The 19,578-nt window shown below is 43.9% G+C and overlaps 1 protein-coding gene across 3 annotated transcripts in view; it reads right to left on the bottom strand.

Moving 5' to 3' along the window:
- PTPRG (protein tyrosine phosphatase receptor type G) overlaps positions 1-19,578 on the bottom strand; it is a 681,808-nt gene that overhangs the window by 52,727 nt on the left and 609,503 nt on the right. For 2 of the 3 annotated variants that reach the window (XM_054595580.1, XM_054595581.1), the window contains exon 14: positions 12,076-12,162. The exons of the other annotated variant lie outside the window; for it this stretch is intronic. In XM_054595580.1, the coding sequence (XP_054451555.1) occupies positions 12,076-12,162 (87 nt within the window). The remainder of the gene's footprint in view (positions 1-12,075; positions 12,163-19,578) is intronic. 3 annotated transcript variants of the gene reach the window in all.

The following is a 19,578-nucleotide window of genomic DNA, read 5'->3' as shown; positions in this document are numbered from 1 at the left end:
AGAGGCCCCTGCCAGACAGAATCAGAGATAAGAACCTGAAGCCCTCAAGTGTGATCTGCTTGGTTTTGGTTCTGTTCCATTGTTACCTGTACTTCAGGCAAAGCAGGGAGCAGACACTGGTCATCATAGGACAGGCAGTGCACAGAAAAGCCATCAGCCGCTCACTCAGCCCTCTGCCTCTGATGCTGGCTGCCTGTGCTTTCCAGCATCCACGTCACTGCTCACTGCGGCCCTAATGAGCTGCCGGAAGCACAGGCTGAATATTTAATGAGGCTGCTCAGCGTGAATGGCTATTGTGACCAGAGAAGGGTCCCTGTTCATCTGGCGGAGGGGCTTCACAATAGCTGGCCCTACTGCTGGGTCTTTTAGCCAAGCAGGCGGCTTCCTTCTGGTGCTGTGTCACTGGGATCTGTCCCACTCTGGCGTCTCTCACCAAGCCCATTGATATAACACCACAGCTAGCTTTTCTGTACTCCAATGACTGGAGTTAAGTCAGCTTCTTTTTCAGAGCTGTCTTTGCTCATCTAATCAAAGTATCCTGGGAAGATTCTGTGGGGCACACCTTGTTTCTGTGAAGCCACAGAAGGGAGCTGGAGGCTGGAAAAATCAAACACCTCTAAAGCAAAGGTGGGAGCGGGGAGGCCTCCGAGTCTTGCAGATTATTCCACCTTAGCTATTATTACCACATGCAGTCAGAAATAACCCCATGTCACAGTGTGAAGCGTTTTTCTTTGAGCAGTGCCTGTTTGCAGATGGAAAGAAGCTCTAACCCACTGCACCCTGGGCACCACTCTTGAAGAGATCTGGGGTGCTGTTCCAGACCATCAGGGGGTCTGAACGTAACTCACTCCCACTCTCGGCACATGGCTTACAGGAACTGTTCTTGCACAGCGCTGAACAGCAATATTTTTCTATGAATTGCCTGGGATTGGTAAGATGAATAATAAAACAAATTTTCATCACTTGTTTAGAGACCTTTACCTGAATTTGAAAAGTCAGTCAGGCTAACGTAAGCTCCAGAATATGAAATGCGCAAATAGTTAACTTTCTGGTAGTAATCTGCTGAATGTGAAATTATGGAAAGCCACATGAAAAAAGAAAACATGATTCTGATGATGGAGGTAGTATCTTCTGTTTATAAATTAGTCATAAAATTTTCTATTCTTGAATCCCACTCCCCTCCCCATGAAATTTGCACCGATTTCCAGGATATAACATTAAGAGTTAAAAACATAGCTTATGGCCTTCAAATGAATGAGAACTTTACCTACCCAGAGTCAGAGCTAAGAAAAACTTGTGGTTGCTGAGATATTGGACCATTCAAGTATTTATTAACCCAAAGACATGTCCTACGACATTGAAACAGTCAGTACCCAATCTTCCAGGTCATGCTTTAAATATCCCACAAAAAGAAAAAAGTTCTATGCTACGACCAAAATTACTATGCCTATTAAGTTTCTAAAAATATAAAGCTATTAGTAAAAAGTCGTTATTGGCCAAGGTTCTTTTTATGTTAAGTGGTTTGCAAAGGATATCATGTATACTGTTGATTCGTTTTATGCAAGAAATGGGCAGGCAGTTCACTCAGTCTCTCAGTTACATGTGAAACTAAAGACTCCACATTCTCTTTGGGAAAAGGCTGTGCGTATCAAAGCAAATCACTCCTGTGCCCCATGTGCTGCTGTTTATAATGGATTTTCCCTGGAGCAAAACAACTATGATTGCCAGAGAGGCGCACAGCACTGGATGCAGGTCAGAGAGCAGAGACTGCTCTTCGTGCGCCTCCCTGCCCAGCACACGCCTGCTCCCACAAGGACTGGGTGGGAGGAACTAACAACTACAGACCTTTGGGGGGAAATGTCTCCCCTTAGAACAAAGGTGTCAGCAGACTCAGGAACCATTTATTCAGCGGTCACTGCATAGCTTGGAGTGTGCTTATAAATAAGTCTGGGTGAGCATTCAAGTAATTTAGAAAGAATTATCTATATCATACATGATATATGCAGAAAAATTAAGCAAAACAAATAAACAAAAAAAATCCACTGAAACTATTCCAAATCCTCCTCACAGTGATCATCAGTATTAACATTTTGGGAGAATATTGTTCTACCCTTTTCTTCATTTATTGGCTATTTTTAAAAAATAATTTTATTTATTGATTTTAGGGAGAGAGAGAAATGGCTATCTGTTGTTCTACTTCTTTATGCATTCATTAGTTGCTTCCTGTATGTGCCCTGACTGGGGATCTAACCTGAAACCTTGGTAAATTCAAGACAATGCTCTAACCAACTCAGCCACATGACCAGAGCCCATTTTTTGACTATTTCTTGATCACTGATGATGAGGTGCTGGAAGTAGATCAATAAATAAGACAGACAAGGTGCCTGCCCTCACAGTGCTTATGTGTTCTTTATCTCTAACACACCTACACACAGACGCACATGCACACACGCACCCTCCCCCCAGTAAAGTTTCAGTCAGGTGGTGGTTATCAGCCAGCAGTGCATAACTCCTTGGTTTGGGGAGCCTGAAAAATAACAAGGTGAAGGGATTAAGCAGTAGAAACTGGCAGTTACAGAACATGATCATGGGGATGTAAAGTATGGCATAGGGAATATAGCCAGCGATACTGTGGTAACTATTATGTATCGGGCTGAGTGGGTACTTGAAGCAGTTAGGGGACCACTCTGTAAAGTACATGGCTTTCTAATCACTATGCTATACATCTGAAACTAATACAGAATGATACTGAAGGCCAACTGTAATTAAAGAGAATTTTTAAATTAAAAAGTGCCCATGTTGCATGACTCTGGTGATTCTAGAGCAGTCGCTGTGGGGCACAGCCTGTGTATTCTAGACAATTTTCCCAAGAGACCCCGGTGCGCACTGTCCCTGGTTAAGGCTCACTATGGGAGCCTCCAGTACTCTCGCTGAGAGTGCCGTTAGAGAAATAAAAGTCTCACACGGTGAATACCATAAAAGTGTCCATAAAAGCAGAGCTCTAGAATTCATAGGGCCCATTTGGCACAGGAATCAATGGTTAAGAATTCAAAGATGTTAACATAATCCCACGAAAAACAAAGAAATATGGTACTGCACATAATTTCTCTTCTGCTCCATTTCTGTTAGAACCTCGGTTCTCAGTAGGGGTGGAATTTTCTCAAGTGGAGCAAAGTGTATTGCCGCTCAGATAGAATAAAAGTCTTGGATCTCAGAAAATAACTCATATTTCTCAAATGAAAGTTTTTCTTCCGAAAGCTACCTTTTAAACTACCTTTGTGGCCTGCTTTATTTTTCTTCCATCAAAGTAAGTTTTAGTTTCTATGAATGAACTGGATTTGTCAATATGTACTTCAATGTTAAAGAGTTCATGATGTTCTGAATTTCAGTGCCCTGTCACTTGAAAGAATTTGCAAACCAGTGAGTTAGATGGCTTTCTAAAATCCACCCCAAGAAGAAGCTATTAAGACCAAACCTTCACTGAATGCTCTCACATGGGAGCAAGAAAGAGACCTCCCAGTTTGCATGAGAGAATTTTTCTGCAGTTCAAACCCAATGAAGATACGGGACAGAATTAAATGAAATGGGAGATTTAAGTTTCTTAGTCCCTGAGTTGGTCGCGTGTCTGGTATGACTTTCACAGAGTAAGAACCTCGCCACACTGAATGCCAGTCAGATGTTCAAAGGTATACATTCCTCATACAACCCAGTCCCTAAATACAAGCCAAATGCTTCTTCTGGTGTTTGACTGAAGACGGCCAATATATTTTATCTATGGGCAAATCCCAGAAAGTTCTAAGTAGCAAAACTGAAACAAGATTTCTATGTCACTCTCCATTCCGTCATCCCTTTTTAGAAAGCCACCATGGGCTGTGTGTTTTAAGATTTCTAAGACAGGCCTGACAGGAAGTCAGGAGGGTCCCGTGTGAGATGCTCTCCAGTAGCTGATTGAATCAATGTGGGCTGTGGCTCGCAGCTCCTCGGTCTCAAAGCTATGCCCCATGCTCCAAGGTCCGGACCCACAGTGTGCCTGAAGGCCTTGAGGCAGGAGTGTGTCTATGGATCAGCCTGGCTTCTATATGGCCCATGGACACTGTATGCTTACAGTCATGAATATTTTTCTAAAAGTGACTTATCAGTCTTACTGATAAAAGGTATTTGGGAGAGAGATACCACGTATCTGAAATTCAAAAATCAAAAATTCTGCATTTGAGAAAGCACAGCACATGTCAGAGTACATCCCCTAGTTGGGATGCAGTAAATATCGATCCACATCAGTAAAGCCATCAACGTTAATTCCCTGAGCTCCATGCAGAGACACACGCTCTGCCAGCACGTGATGAGCCCTCTTGACTAATGATACACAGACACGCTCACCCTGCACCTGCTGACAGTGCTTTCTAAGTGTTAGTAAATACTCGAGTTACAGAGGCTAACTACTCAAAAGAAAATGCAGCAAACTACAAAGACGAGCAGGAAGGCTCTTGACGCCCCCCACCCCTCCTTGAGTCCTTCCAGGAGTCCGACACACCCTTAAGGCAGAAGCCCCCGAATGACCCAAGTTTTGCAGCTTCCCTTCTGTGCTCCTGTGTTTCAGGTAACTGCTCGGATAACCGCTGGTATGTCCTAACAATTTTCTTCCTTCCACTGCTTTCTGCCCCGCTGACAAGAATCTGGGAATAATTCAGGTGACTGATACTTTTCAAAATCAAAGTGCTGATCTTGAGCCCAGAAAGACTGCATGTTGGAAAGGTTTGGAATTCCACTCGGCACGGCTGTACATCCAAAAGGCTCCCTCAAAGGCGGCATCCAGTCCTGCGCACAGAGGCAGGTGTCCGAGGACTCTGGGCATGTGGGCATGTGGGTCAAAACAGACATCCCTTCTGCTGACCTCACGAGAACACAGCATCCGCGTCCAGGGTCCTGGTTTACAGCGCGGCCCTCAGTGTCACTGTGACTGCTGGGGCACCACCTCTGGACTCCTGTGAAAACCATGACTACAAAAGAACCACGTGTTGATATAAGGTTTAGAAACCAAGTCACTGTCTTCAAATTAAGCTCAATGGATTTATAATCACATCAGGGGGACAAGGAGTTTTCTAGTCGCGTGCAGCTCAAAATGCTAATTGCAGGCTAGGACAGGGCAGTTGGCTGAGCTGCTGTTGAATGTTAATTAAGCAATCTTAACTGATTTATATACTGCCCTCATTGAAATGTACAGCAGTACGTCTGCTAATAATCCCATTGATTCTCATGCTGTTGAGTACAGAAATCACATTAATATTTACTTTTGCAAATGGATCTGTTGTAGTAAACCATGTATGAATAAGACCCACTTATAAATGGAAGTTAAAAACGTTTACATGCCTTCAAGGAAGATGACGGAGAGCTGTGTTAAAAAGCCATGGTCTCATTTGTTAGGTCTGTTTCAAGAAATTGAAGTGACAAAGGCAACAACAGGAGGAAAAGGCTATGGTTGCTGTTGGGCTTCTCCTCAGAGAGGAGCACCTGCTCGAAATAACTCGGGGTCCCACTTGACAAGGAGTTCAACGTAAGATCTGAGTTGAGATTTTTCATGTGCAGCCGCTCACTTGTTAAGTTTCCTTTATTGTTGGTGAAATGACTCTGTTTGTAGAGCTCAGTATACTCATAGCATCTTTTTAAGGAACAGGACATCTACAAAGGAAAATTCAGAACTGCTCTTCTCATCTGCACATTGCCCAAAGCATAACCGGGACACGTGACCTGACAAATATGAATGTGCTTTTGGGGATAATCAAATGGCACGCTTCCCATGAGGGGTGCGCTAAGGATCCCAGGGCATCTGGTTGTCATACCTCAGAAACATGGGGCTTGTCAGATGTGAGGAGATGAAGGAGGAAGGGAAGAAAAAGTGAACAAAATTAGGTTGCAGATAGATGGGGTGTGAGAGAAGATACGGATACCAGATGAGGAGAAAAAATTTCAAACTATTTTGGATCTCCCATGGGCAGGAGGGGTGTCCCATTCAACTCTTGCTATACCTGGAAGTGACAACAACCTGACTCCTGCAATGAGAACTTCATTGGAGGATACAAACTGCCGGCAATTAACTTCTTAGGAAAGCGGGAGAAAATTAACAAATTATATACACATAAGTGACCTCACGGCAATTTACTTTCTGGCTAAGCATTAGGCTTGCCAGAGAACCCTTGTAGGCACCCAGAAGGACTGAAGTACTGGTCACTCTTTCCAGGAGATAAAAGAGCCACGGTCATTTCATGAGCTGCATTTTGATCAGACCAAGAACAGGAACAGGGAAATTTTTACGGGACAGCTGCCTTTAAATAGTGAGGTCTGCACAGCACGTCCCAGTGCTCCCAGCTGTGACCCAGAAAAGAAGGCGTGGCGGTGGGGCTCGGAGGGGCTGTCTCGCACTTAGTTGGGGCCCTGGGATGTTCTGAGCTTCTGGACTGAGGCTGGAGGGCACAGATACAACCCGCACCTAGTGGGGAGGGAAAGGGGGCCATGAGGGCCCCACTCATTTCAGGCAGGTGGCAGGAGACGGAAATTCGCTCTGTATGTACTGCACACGATTCAGTATCTATATCTTAAAATCATCTGGTAAAAGAAAGTTTGGCAACTACTTATTTCATTAACATACTGACTGAAATAAGCCAGTCAGAGTTTTGCATTCAATGTTATTTTAAGGAGGTATTTTACGTGCCTCCTCACCGAACAGCCCCAGATTGTAGTACTTTTTAAATACTTGGGACCATCTGGGGAAAAAAAGAAGTTGATTCAGACATCATACTACCAACCAGGTTATATTCCAAATGACTTAAGAATTTAATATTAAAATTTGAAACCATAAAAGCATTAAACAACCTCAGAATAGAGAAAGACTTTCTAACGATAACTCAGAAACCAGAAAAGAAATTTATGGTAAATTTGACTCTATAAAATAAGCAGCATAAACATAGTTAAAAGGCAAACCACAGATTAGGAAGAAACTTTTGCAACCCATATTGCTGACAAGAGATCCCTCTCTTGATTGGAAAGAGACCAACAATGCAAAAGAAGAATTAACAAAAGACAAACATTTTACAGCAGAAGAAATACGAATGACACAAACAGATGCCCTGCTTCACTTATCATTAAGAGCAAACACATTAAAAACTACACTAAGACACCATTTTTTTTTCACCTATGAAGTTAGCAAAAATGCCAAAGTTTGAGAACACGCTGTGCTGGAGAAGCTGCTGGGGAGCAGGCTCCTGCGTTGCTGACAGAACCCACCTTGGCATCCCACCCGGAAGGGCAATCTGGCAGCATCCACCAAAGTTAAAATGCGTGTAGCTCGTGATGCCACCGATTTCTTCAATTTATCCTACCGACAGACTAACGAGCACAACTTGAAAATGACACAGTTATTCAGCAGGGTATTGTTTGTAAGAACAAAAGACTGAACAACCAAAGTGACAGTCACAGGGGACTGGTTAAGTAAATCACAACACATCTCTACAGAAGAACATGATGCTCCTGTAGAAATGAATGCGGAAGCGACACAGGCACAGAGGAAAACTGCATTACATGGAAAAAAGGTTCGTGACAGTGCATACTGTACTGCGCCAAGGAGATAAGGCCCACAGAGTCAGACAGGGCGGGACAGAAGAAGGGTTACAGTTATTCATATGAAAAGTACAGTAATTAAATAATAATGCAAGAATAAACGTGCATACTCACAACTGTTAACTTACTTTTGCCCCACGCTGTATGTGCATATACAAGAAAGAGACCCCCAAGAAACTGGCAAGGGCTGACCCCTTGCAGCACAGGCTTCCCCGCTAGGCGAGTGTTCTAGGAACACAACTGCACCAGTGCATTAGCTGGTGTTGTGAGAGACTGCGTTCAGCTTTAGCGAATGTTTTTGGAAGACTCTTCCAACGTGTTTGCCTGTTCCTGGGTGGGTGATGTATGAGCGGGCCTGCCCACACCGCACTGTGTTCAGCAGTTTTTGACCAAAATGGCATGATCACCCTCACCCTGTACACCACCTTCCCTATTCATTTAATCTTGCCGTGAGCAACTCTGTTTCCCTTGGTGAAAAACGTCCTGATAGGAAAATGATGTGCCAATGTGGAAGAGGTGAAACAAAAAACAGCAAAAGCATGAAAAGGCATCAAAACTGATGAGTTCAAAAACTTTTGAGCAGTGGAAAAACCTTCTTGATAGGTGTATTCCGTCAAATGGAGAGTACTTGGAGGGTGACTGAAGTTTAAACATGTAAGAATAAACACACAATTTTTTATAAATAAATTCTGTTCTCTTTCAGTCACTCTTTGTACACACACTATGTCTGGAAGAGCAGACAGCAAACTAGTAGAGGTCACTTATCTGTGGGGAGACGGGGGGGGCAGGGTGGCTGGGTGATGGGATGCAGATTTAGGGGTAAAAGAGACCTGTCCGGAAAGTATCGAGCCATGCAGTAAGAAAAAGAGAGGCATTTCTTGAAGATACAAGATACAAGAGACATTGTACAAAGGACAATGACACCTCAGTCCCCTTCAAAGTAGGCACCTTGGGACCTCACACAGTTCTCCCAGTTGCCATCAGCTGCCCCATCATATTTTCCTGAATCCCATCAACAGTCTAAAATCTCTTCCCTTTCAAAGGTGATTTTAGTTTTGGGACAAGCCAGAAGTCACAGGGTGCCAAATCTGGGCTGTAGAGGGGCTGAGTTACCTAGGTGATTTGATGTTTTCCCAAAAATCTCTGCACAAGATGTGATGCATGAGCAGGCGTGTTGTGTGATGAAGCTGCCAATCATGAGTTGCCCATAGCTGTGGCCTTTTGAATCATCTGAATAGTTTCCACAGAGGAATGTTCAAGCGCCACACAAAATTTGATGCAGATTTGTTGCTCTGCTTGTTTAGTCATTTTGAATGCGACGGCCACACAGTGCACATGCTCACTCAATGATGTCTACCACCCCCACTATTACAGTGAAAGCGTCATTGTTCACGCACGAACGTGCATTCTAGTCCACTCTCCTTGGCTGCCAGGTTACACCAATGTTGTGCAAACTGTTTTCATTATACTAACAATGGCTGGACTTTTCCCAGACAGACTATATGTATAATGTATAATATATATTATATATAAATTATATATAATTTATAACTTTAAACTTTTTGTTTTAAAATTGTGTCAAGTACTATTCAAAAATTAATTAACAACTTTTTGAAAACACTTGGGTCTGATTTTTTTTTTATTTCTCTTCTGCCTTCTGGGGGGATTATCAGCTATCATTTCTTGCAGCCCCCATCCTCCCATCTGCCCTCGTGCAGGGGCAGAGGGTTAAGGCAAGTGAGGTTAGACAAAAGGGGCGGATGGATACTGCCCCTCAGGTAAACGAATGTGGACTTTGCAATAGCTATTATGAATGTCTGGAGGGTTGCCATTCAGGCAGCTTCTGAGGCTTTTCTCCCGATTCCCTGCCACATTTTGGATGGAGACACAGGCCAGGAGAGGAGAGTGGACAGAAAGAATGCCTCCTCTCCTGCACCCCAGTCTCCTGCAGGGCCTGGCAGAGGAGGGAAGGGTCGCCTTCCCTCCCGAAGGCTTTTCACAGAGCAGTGGAGGATGGAAGTGGGTCAGGAGGCTGCCGCCGAAGTTCCTGGGCTGCAGCAGTGGGGAGGCGAGGGGGGGGGGGGGCTGGTGATCTTCAGTGCACAGAACCCTCAGGAGGAAGGACAGTAGGCCGTGCAGGAACAGAGTACGGCAGGGCAGCCAATGTAAGGAAGAGCGGAGACGTTGAGGACAGGAGCGCTTCAGCCTGGAGCGGGTGTCAGAGCACCCTGAGCAGCGAGGAGAAGGGGCATTGCTCAGGACTCAGGCCACCGCAACTGTGGTCCCCACTCAGCCACCCACGTGGGGTAGCCTAGCCAAGCGAGTTCTCAGAGCCTCCGCTTCTTCACTTCTCAGGGGGTAATCTAGTTCCCACACAAAGCATTTTTACAAACACAGCCTCACTTAATCTTCACAACAACCCCATGAGAAGGAACTATTAATTTTCTAGATGGGGAAATTGAGGCTCCAAGGGCTTTGGTAAGTTGCTCAAGGTCACAGAGCCAGGAAGAACTGCAGTTAGATCCCATGTCTCCAGGAGCTGGAGTCTGTCTTTCTTAGCTACTACATTAAAAAAGTAAAGTATTCCACAATGAGTACCTCAATGAATACTTCAGCCAATAAGGCAAACTTATGTTCATTCTGGGGATCATCAAATGTAATAATATTTTCCAATAAAATGTGCGAAAAATGAAAAAAAAGTAAAGTAAAATACTTGATTCACAATCAGGTATATATTCTACAATATAAACACTTGTAGTTCCCAAGGTGATTCTCAACTTGCAGACGTACAAGAAACGACTGTGCTTTCCCTAAGCTTCTGGCACTCAGGGGTAGGAAAGGTACCAGAGGGAATGAGCACTGTGTAACAAAATATAGCCTCTCAGAACTGAAAAATACAGGGTCCGGCACAAATACTGTCCCTTTTTTAATTATAAAATATTTTATTAAAAAATCACAAGCATGTTATTCTGTAATATGACAATATCACACTCAAGCACACCATATGACATTTTAGGTGAAATGTTGAAATTAAAACTATAATTTATTACACCCATATTATTACCCTACCAACCACACTCAAGCAGGTGTTACTTCTGCCAGACCCTGTATATCTATAACAAGCCTATTCCTGCATTTGGGCCAAGCATGTAAATTAGAGTTAATATAGTCCACGGCTAAGGCACATTTTCTGGAGAGGACTTAGAAAGTGGTTGTGTATTTATCTTTGTACTGTGCATGAGGTGATGCAGGATTTTTTGAGTTACACTTAAAAACTCACTATATTTATAACGGACTAAGCAAGAAAGTTAGGCATTGATGTAATGTCCAAGGTTCTCTCTTTAAAGATTAGATCTTTGACTCTAAAGCTATTTCAGAGGGGTTTCCATTTCAGTTTTCACCTTTGGAGCTTTGAAAATGGATTAGAAATTGAAGACCTCAATAAGAAGAGATCATAGAAAGAATAGTTGTATTACCAGTGTCCACAGATACAGCCTTTCCCTGCATGGCCAAAATTGCACTGTGCAGCGTAAAAGAAGACAGACCAGAGAGTTTCTCATTAATCGCTCATAATTCTTTATTATTCCTTCTCAGATCACATGGGTAGACCCGATTATAGTAGATGGATATTGAAAATTCCATTGATAATCTGATTTACCTATAGATTTTACATGAGACAAATCATTCCATGTAGAAATTCTAATATAAATTCTTTCAATTGGTTCATTGAAAGTAATAAGGGATTGCTCACAATATTGATTAGTGAATTATCTTAATCGGTAAGTAGTATGTGAGGTTTGCCGAGATAAGCCCCAGAGGAATATCATCAAGAGCCTCTTGTGTGGTGACTACGATTACATAATCATGATTTCTAAAGTTTACATCATAAATTTTCCAGGACAATCATCTTTTCCAAGTACTCATGCTATCCAGAATATGTGCCTTTATTTTATTTTTAAAAGCTCATCTTTTTTATGGAAAAATACATGATACATCCCCATTTTATCACTTCGCTCTTTCCTTCCTACTCTTCTTCTTAACTTATCTATACGTCTAGGTTTCTAAAAGATATTTTTTTCACTTGTACAGCTAAATGCATGCATAATCTATTTTTTTTAACTTTCAAATATGCAAACATCTAAAATTTTGGAAAGGAAATGGATGCAACAGACATAAAGACACACAAACAAAGAACACCCCCAGTATGTACCATTCTAGGAACAAAAAGCACCCCCTAAAATGGCAAAATAAAGCAAGGCAAGCACAAGCAGGACATACTTTAATTGGTACCAGCTACCCACAAGCTGCACTGCTATTTCAAGTCTTACATTTGAGAGCTGGGGGGTTAGATCAGGTGGGTTTCAGCATGTGCTGTCTAGAGGACTCTGATTCCTCGGCAGAAAAACAGAATCCAGCAAGCCGGTCCCAGCAGAGATGCCCCCCTGAAGCTGGACCGTCCCTCACCTGCTCCCCTTCTCTCCTCTCTCCCCAGAAGAAGGCACTTCACGGAAACGTCTGGGAAAGCCCTTCGACTTTATTTTGTTACACCCTCTAAATGGACAAAAAAAAGAGAGAGAGAGAGAGAGAGAACAGGTGTAGAAGACAGTACTTTCAATTGGCCACCATGAGTTCTACACAAATGCCCGCCCTCCCATCTAACACAGGCACCCCCTCGGTAAGCCTTTTTTGGGACATTTTCAAAAGAAAGCTTATACACAAGAGTGTCTGGTTTTATTAAGGCTTTTTTTTTTAATGGTGAGGTAAGAAACACGACATGGAAACTTTGCTCTAAAAAGCTGTCTTCGTATACTAGAAACCTGTATCACCCAGTGTTAACAGAAGGTTACAGTATCACAAACCCAGTAATGACCTTTCCCATTCATATACCTATCTTTCCACCTCTCACATGCTCTCCTGGCAAAGAGGATGGCCTAAAATACCACTGGAATAAATAGAACATAGTAGGCATCTTGTGGGTACCATCTGAACCTCCCTTCTGCCACAAATTTCTCTGAATTTAGTGTCTTTCCCCATGTATTACTCTCACTGCTGGACAAACACTGTCCTGGTTCACAATACGGACTTTGCAAGACACAGGAGGGGGAAGGCAGGGCAAGCAGCTGTCATGTTATTACTGTTCGCTAGGTCTGATATTTAGTTCCCCTTAAAACTTGGCTATAGCAGCTGAGACTTGGCTCTAGCATTCAAAAGAGGCTCTCTGGTCACAAGAACACTAGAAAGCATTTAATTAACTTTACTTGATCCCCTAACAACCTGGGCTGTAGAATTTCATACTGACATGGTTCCTATTATTTCCAACCTTTGTTAATAGTACAGCAAAGACAAAATGAGATATGCAAAGGTTCTCTCTTGGGGCAGCTCTGATGAATTCCTTGGAGAATTCTGAATTCAGGTGTGAAACACCCCTTTTTACTTCTAAGAATGAACATCCTCTAATTCTCAAGTGTCAGATGTGTTTTTTCTCCCTTAATTCTGATAATGATTAGGCTCCGTATTTAGGGTAAAAGTGCTTGGCACAGGAACCAAAATTGGGAAAAATAAAAATGTGGGAATGTGATTAATACGGGGCGGGGAGAGGCGAAGCGTGCTGTAATTCAGGACTTCTTGTCTCCCTCTATAGAGCACATTCTGGAACTACAACTGTCCCTAAAACACCAGGAACATACTCAGTGCGGCTACAAACATTAATCTGAAAAAAATCATGAGTGTGTTGGAGTGTTTTTGCAAATTTTCATAAAAACTTGAAATTTGCAGCTTCCTAAAATATTTAGACTTCTTCTCAACCCTTAGCCCTACTCTGAATCCTGCCAGATTCACTGTTGCGGGAATTTTGGAGCAGAGCCTGCATCTCCGCAGTTTTCCCTCACACACAATCACAGGCGCTTAAAACTCCCACCCGTAAACTGGCAACACTTTGCTTTGAAGCGAATGCCAGCAAACCAATAACTAATATCTCAAATAATTGAGGGGGCTACCTGAGCAAACTGACAGACAGATACAATCAATCCTGGGAGAAAGGACACTTCATTCTAAGAAATCTAAAGAAAGGTGTTGGCTATGTGCATCGACTGAGCATATATGGAAGCGCTTTTCCTGAAACGTGAGTTAGGTTTGAAAACGTGTCCATCTACTCCTTCCTTCCCAGAATCAGTCTGTCTTTTAAGTATCCCGGCTACGTTTAAGTGGCAACCTTTAAGCAGTGAATCTCTCCCTGCTTTTGTCTAATGATATCATGTTAGCCTGTTCTGAGAGCTCTGACTGGTATCTCAGGGCCAACTCAACAGCAGGGGGCTGGTTACTATAACAACTGACGATTCTCTCGAATTCTGAAAGGCCCCAGGGTAGCCACTTGGGAAACAGTTATTGAGCAAAAAGTTGCCTGGATCAGTGGCATCAGTTGCCACAGGACACAGATCTCTTTGCACATGGCTGCACGAAAACGGAGAAAAAGGTGCCCACCTCCAGGAACAGCTGGGAAATCAAGGCTCCCCATCCCTTTGCCTTTTAGCATCTCAGAGCCAGACAAGGTAACGGCACTCATCCTGACCTCAAACCCTGGGACAAGCCATATTTGGACATCATGAAGTGCACCTTAGCTCTCCCCACTGGCTTGACACATTTTCAGGTTTTAAAAAGCTGAACTGTAAAAATTATTCCTAAGGATTATAAATTTATTGAAATGTGGCCACAGAAAGAGAGGCCTATTAGGGCCTTCATCAGTTCTGAAAGAAAAAATGATGGCAGAATACATGCGGTGCCACGAACAGTCTGCACAAAAGATAAAGGTGATCATATAAACCCACCAAAAAATATGACTTGAAAGCTCAGATTTTTCTAGACTTGAGAAAAGTTGCACATGAACCTCCCTTTTGTTTCTTATTTCCTCCCTTGCAGGACTGACCCCATGCCTCTGCACAGGAAGAATCCCCTGGAAAAGAACAGGATTCTACCCATGAAAGCGGACATTGTTTTGCAGAGAGAAGGGCAGTCTGAGGGTGTTTTCTCTCTGACAGTCCTGAACACACCACCACCGTGTGCCTCTTGGTTCGCTCTGACACAGTTCCCTCGGCCTGGAGGATCTGTCCTTGAAAATCACAGCCAAATGTTCTCTATTCCAAGAAGCCTTTCCAGCTCCATCTCTCTCCCACCTGACCTTGGTGGTGGTCAGAGACTCTCCCAAAGCACAGGCTGACTGGCACCACCCCCACTGAGCCTTGGGGGGCCAGGCAGGAGACGAGGGGCGGGGGGAAGAAGGCAGAGTGAGGCAGACTGTCAAGAGAGGTGCACTCAATCTAGCCCCGCAGTGCCACAAGGATGTGGGATCAAGGTTGCCAGCTCTCCCAACTCATTCCCAGAACCCAGACGGCTGGGGTTTTAAGTAAAATCTTCCCATTTTAAAAATAATCTGGATTTTTGAAACAGTGTCACCTAAATAAAACAGGTCTGGAGGCCACCAGGTCTGGAGGACAGTTTTGACCTCTGTCTGTGATAATCTGTTTACCTGCTCATCTTCTCCCTTAACCTACAAGCTCCTTGAAGAAAAGAACTCTAACTCCTCACCAAATCTCTAGCGCCTGCCATAAACTAGATGGTTAAGAAATGTCTTTGAATGACCGAACAAAGGGAGGAATAAAGGGGTCAGCCATAAAGGGTCTTAGCAAACCCTAGGTGCAAGTACCTTCAAAACATACTAGCTGTGCGATCCTGGCAAGTAATTTCCCTTTTGGAAACTTTCTCCGTTAGGAAGAAGGTAGGATACAGTCCCGGCTGCCTTGGTTATCACATCTGGCTGCTGTGAGGTTCAATAATGTGGTGTGTGCTTTGCATTAATTCAACCATTATGTGTTGCGTTGTTGTGATTAGTGATGTTTCCCCTTTGCCAATTGTCCAGTCACCTGCACGGAGAAATCATTCCTACTGCACCTGCCTCCTCTGTAGCTTTGCTGGGGAAAGAAGAACAAACGTCTGAACTATACCGAGTCACCACTGAGTAAACTGGAAGTGTCAGCTGCCAGGCAAGATGGAAGGGCAGTGTGTGCCCAGCTGCAGCGGCTCTGAGTGTCTCGTTGCTACCACAGGAATACTACCTGGGGGGCCCATGTGGTCAGCCACTCCATGAGCGAGAGGGGTTACCACGTGCTCACACTTGGCTTTCACACACGTGTTTGCTGGAGCCTCCATTATGCCAACACAAACCCCACACACATTTGCGGTCTGCACCCCTTTGTATTAATTACCCTGCCTCCCACGGAACATCCAGGGGAGAAAAATGCGCAAAGTCAACAAAACTCACTTGTTTTCATGAACAGCATTCTTAATGAGGAGGCACCAACACATGGCAACATTTCTGCAGGTCTAAAGATGGGAGTAAAGGAGAGACTTTTTTTTTTTTTTTTTAAATCTGCCTCTGAAGCTAAATTGCTATTTACTGATTTACCACAGAATTTACAGATGGCCTGGTCATGTGCTGAGCAGGCAGATGAATTTTTCAGTCAAGAGTGTGAAATCCTTCTAATACCAAATTTCAACAAACCTGGGTCAGTGTTACAATTCCCACATATAATTTCTAGTTTTCTGTTCCAGAGTCTGTATAGTTAGTTCAGCCCTGTCTGAGAAGTAAAGCTTCTTCTACCCTTCCTTCTGGAAAGTTTTCTAAGTTAGCATTATGGTCAGTAAGATGCTCAATTTGTCATCAAATTAACTAGGATGAACAGTTGGGACTAAGATAAAACAAACAGATTATATTAGGCTTCCAAATCTATTCACCTTCTGGAACATCTGAACATACATAGTTGGTGCTCTCAAGTTTTCTTCCATAAATTTTGACGATTGCAAACCACTGGATGTTTTCGACACAAAAAACATGCTCTATAAAGCAGCCTGTGGAAGGAAGTAAATGCCTCTGGGCGTCCACTCCTCCTCCAGGCAAAACAGCGTAATGATTAAGATGATGGTCTGTGCTGTCAAACTGGCTGGCTTCACAGTCAGGGTCTACCCACAGACTGACCCTGTGACTTGTGCGTGCCACCGAACCTCAATTCTCTGATCTGCAAAATGGAGGATATAATTCCTACATCAGGAGGGAATGTAATCTGCTTAGCACATGTCTGGTAGGATAAATATTCAAGGAAAGATTCCTGGCTATGTAGGTCTTCAGATATATAAAGCCATTTCAGGGGTAAGACCTTGCTGATCAGAGAGAGAAGAGCTACATTCAAAGCAATTTTCCTCAAGATTACGGGGGAAAAAAGCCCACCTAAGTGAAGAATGTTTTCGCAATACTCATAATTTTAAGTGGACAGTAATGTCTTGCTCACAGTAACTGAGCTATTCTCTGGAAGAAGTTAATAAAAGTAAACATGTTGTGTGCCCGACCGTGCTGATTGGACACCTGGCACACAGTGCTTCCCTTAGCATCTACTGCAAATTGTGCAAATCATCAGGAAACCTTCCTCCAAATGTCCCCTTCATTCTGAATGGCTGCAGCCGTGCTACTCCACGTCGTTTCAGGGACCCGAGCTCATTACTGAAGACAAACGCCTCGTCGTGGGTAAGGCAGGGGAGCCGGAGCTGTGGGAATGCCCTTTCCGACAGCAGTCATTCTGAAACTGCGTTTTATTACCATCTCGAGTAGTAGGGCCAAACTGACACACTGCAACTATTAAGTTGATTTCTTTGCCCTCATTTTAATAGTAACTACTACAGTATTTAAGAGGCATACACAGGGCCATCATTTACAAAAGGAAGCAAGCTGTAACTGTTAGTTATTTTCATTAGCTGCCCTACAACCTTGACCCTTGTCCCAAAACACTTTGCATATATTTCGTCCTAGCTTCATGCCAACTTCTGCGTTGTTACGGATTTTGGTTCCTACATTTCTTTAGGACATGCCTTTGCAAGGAGCATTCAAGAGAGCACTACAGCATCCTACCTGTAACACTTCAGCTAACAATATTTTAAATTTCTCCCACAAACCCATGTTGCTGCCTGTAAAAATATTGCTCAAATCGTCCCTGTGGGCCTCTGTATATATTTCAGTTGATGAAAAAATCTGAGGTCTCCAACTGCATTTTTTCGTTCAGCCAAATGTGAGGAGATGAGACTAATGACTGCCCTCCAAAGGTGCCCTTTCCAGGAAATATACTCAACCCAGTGACACCAATGGGTCTAAATACTTAAGGATGCTCTGGCAGTGATCACCAAATTCCTGTGTGCTCCGCTATCTAATCTTGTGTCCTTTGTGCTGTGTGACCATCTCTGGCCAATGGGGAGCAAATGAGATCGAAGCATTCCACTTCACCATGCATTTGAGAGCCGGGTACCTTCTCGGTTTTTCTATCCCCACTGCGGCAACTTGGAAGACACACGCTCCAGAAAGAGTCACAGGTGTAGGAGGGCTGCCCAACCCAGCAGTCCCCAACCTTTTTTGCACCAGGGACTGGTTCCATGGAACACAATTTTTCCATGGACTGGGGTTCGCAGGTGAGTGGGAAGAGAGAGAAATAAAGGAGGTGGAGCTCAGGCAGTAATGCCAGCGGCATCCATGGATGAGGAGGGAGGGAGGTTGGGGACCCCTGGCCCAATCCCATCATACTTCACATGTGTGAGGAATAAACTTTGAGTTGTTAGCCCCCTGGGGTACTGGCATGTGTCTGCTGCAGCAGCTAATGAAGCTTACTCTAACACAGCCAACTCTGCGTCCATGAATCCGAACACTTGGCTTCGAAGCTGTTCTGGGAGGGGGGTGGGTTGCATCTATAACCTAATGACTTAGGGGTGTGCTTCTCTGGAACTGCCTTTAGGCCCACTGGGAGCATCACCCAAAACAATTGCATTAACTTTTTTGTTTTTGGCCCAAAATAGTTCTGCTCAGTTGGTTCACCTACATTTATATTATATTTAACTCCAAACGAATAACTTTTAACTATTTCTGGGATCAGTACTTTGCACAACTCAGATCACTGTAGAAAGAAATTCCAAAAGCTATTTCCAACCAATGTTTTAAGCAATGGATGTACGACTGGAAATTGTGTACAGCTGTACAATGTGATTATGTTTAAGGGACAACATTTATTTAGATCTGTAACTCTGATTTTTCTTTATTAAAGAACAACAACTTTTTTCTTAGGCACACCAGCACCCAGAATTATATTTTCCCATAAAGTTGAGGTTAATACAACACCTACCAATGCACGCCCAGCACTGGGGTAAGCATTTCCTAGAGCTCACACAAACCCAATGGTGCCTTTCTTAACTCAATTCTGCAGGTGAGAAAGCTGAAGGTGATGGAGGAGTCTTGTCTAAGGCAATGTTGCTCAACCTGTTTTTGTCATTGGCACCTCTTCCAAGGGGCCTTTAGAGTCATCCCCCCTGGCCATTGCTACCTCCCACTAAAATTTTAATACCAGTAACACACTACACATCTATGTATAGCTGTGCTTTATACACAAAGAGGGTAGCAATTTTTACCTCGCAAGAACCCATTTTACCCTCTGGGGATGAGTGCAATCCTGTTAATATGTGTTCCAAGGTGACAGGGTAGTAGGTGAGTGGGGAGCTGGGCTCCAAACGCTGACTGTCCGCCTCTGGGCCCTGTGCCTCCTTCTCCCTGTGCCCCCCTGCAGCTTTCGCTCCTTCAATGCCTTCTCATCATCCTAAGGATAAGGCATGTATCCCTGCAGGTGGCTCCACAGCCTTCATGACCTGGCTCTTGCTGTCCCCACACTTGGCTCCTGTGATGCTGCACCAAAAGTACCTGCTTATAACAGGCCAGGCTGTATCTCTCCAGGGGCTGCTTGTACACCGCCTGCACCGGCTTATAGCTTTGTGCTTCAAGACCCAGTCTGGGCATTAGACCCTCCAGGGAGCTCTCCTGGGCCCCACCCCTGCTCCCAGACCTGGCTGAAGCCCAATGCGCTGTCATAGCAACTTGGACTTACTCCTTTC

Source organism: Pteronotus mesoamericanus, unplaced genomic scaffold (assembly GCF_021234165.1).
Source record: "Pteronotus mesoamericanus isolate MK-2021 breed Mesoamerican mustached bat unplaced genomic scaffold, CSHL_Meso_final scaffold_54, whole genome shotgun sequence".
NCBI classification, from domain to species: domain Eukaryota; kingdom Metazoa; phylum Chordata; class Mammalia; order Chiroptera; family Mormoopidae; genus Pteronotus; species Pteronotus mesoamericanus.
The sequence above is the reverse complement of the archived record's forward strand: the minus strand, read 5'-3'. Positions and strand labels throughout refer to the sequence as shown.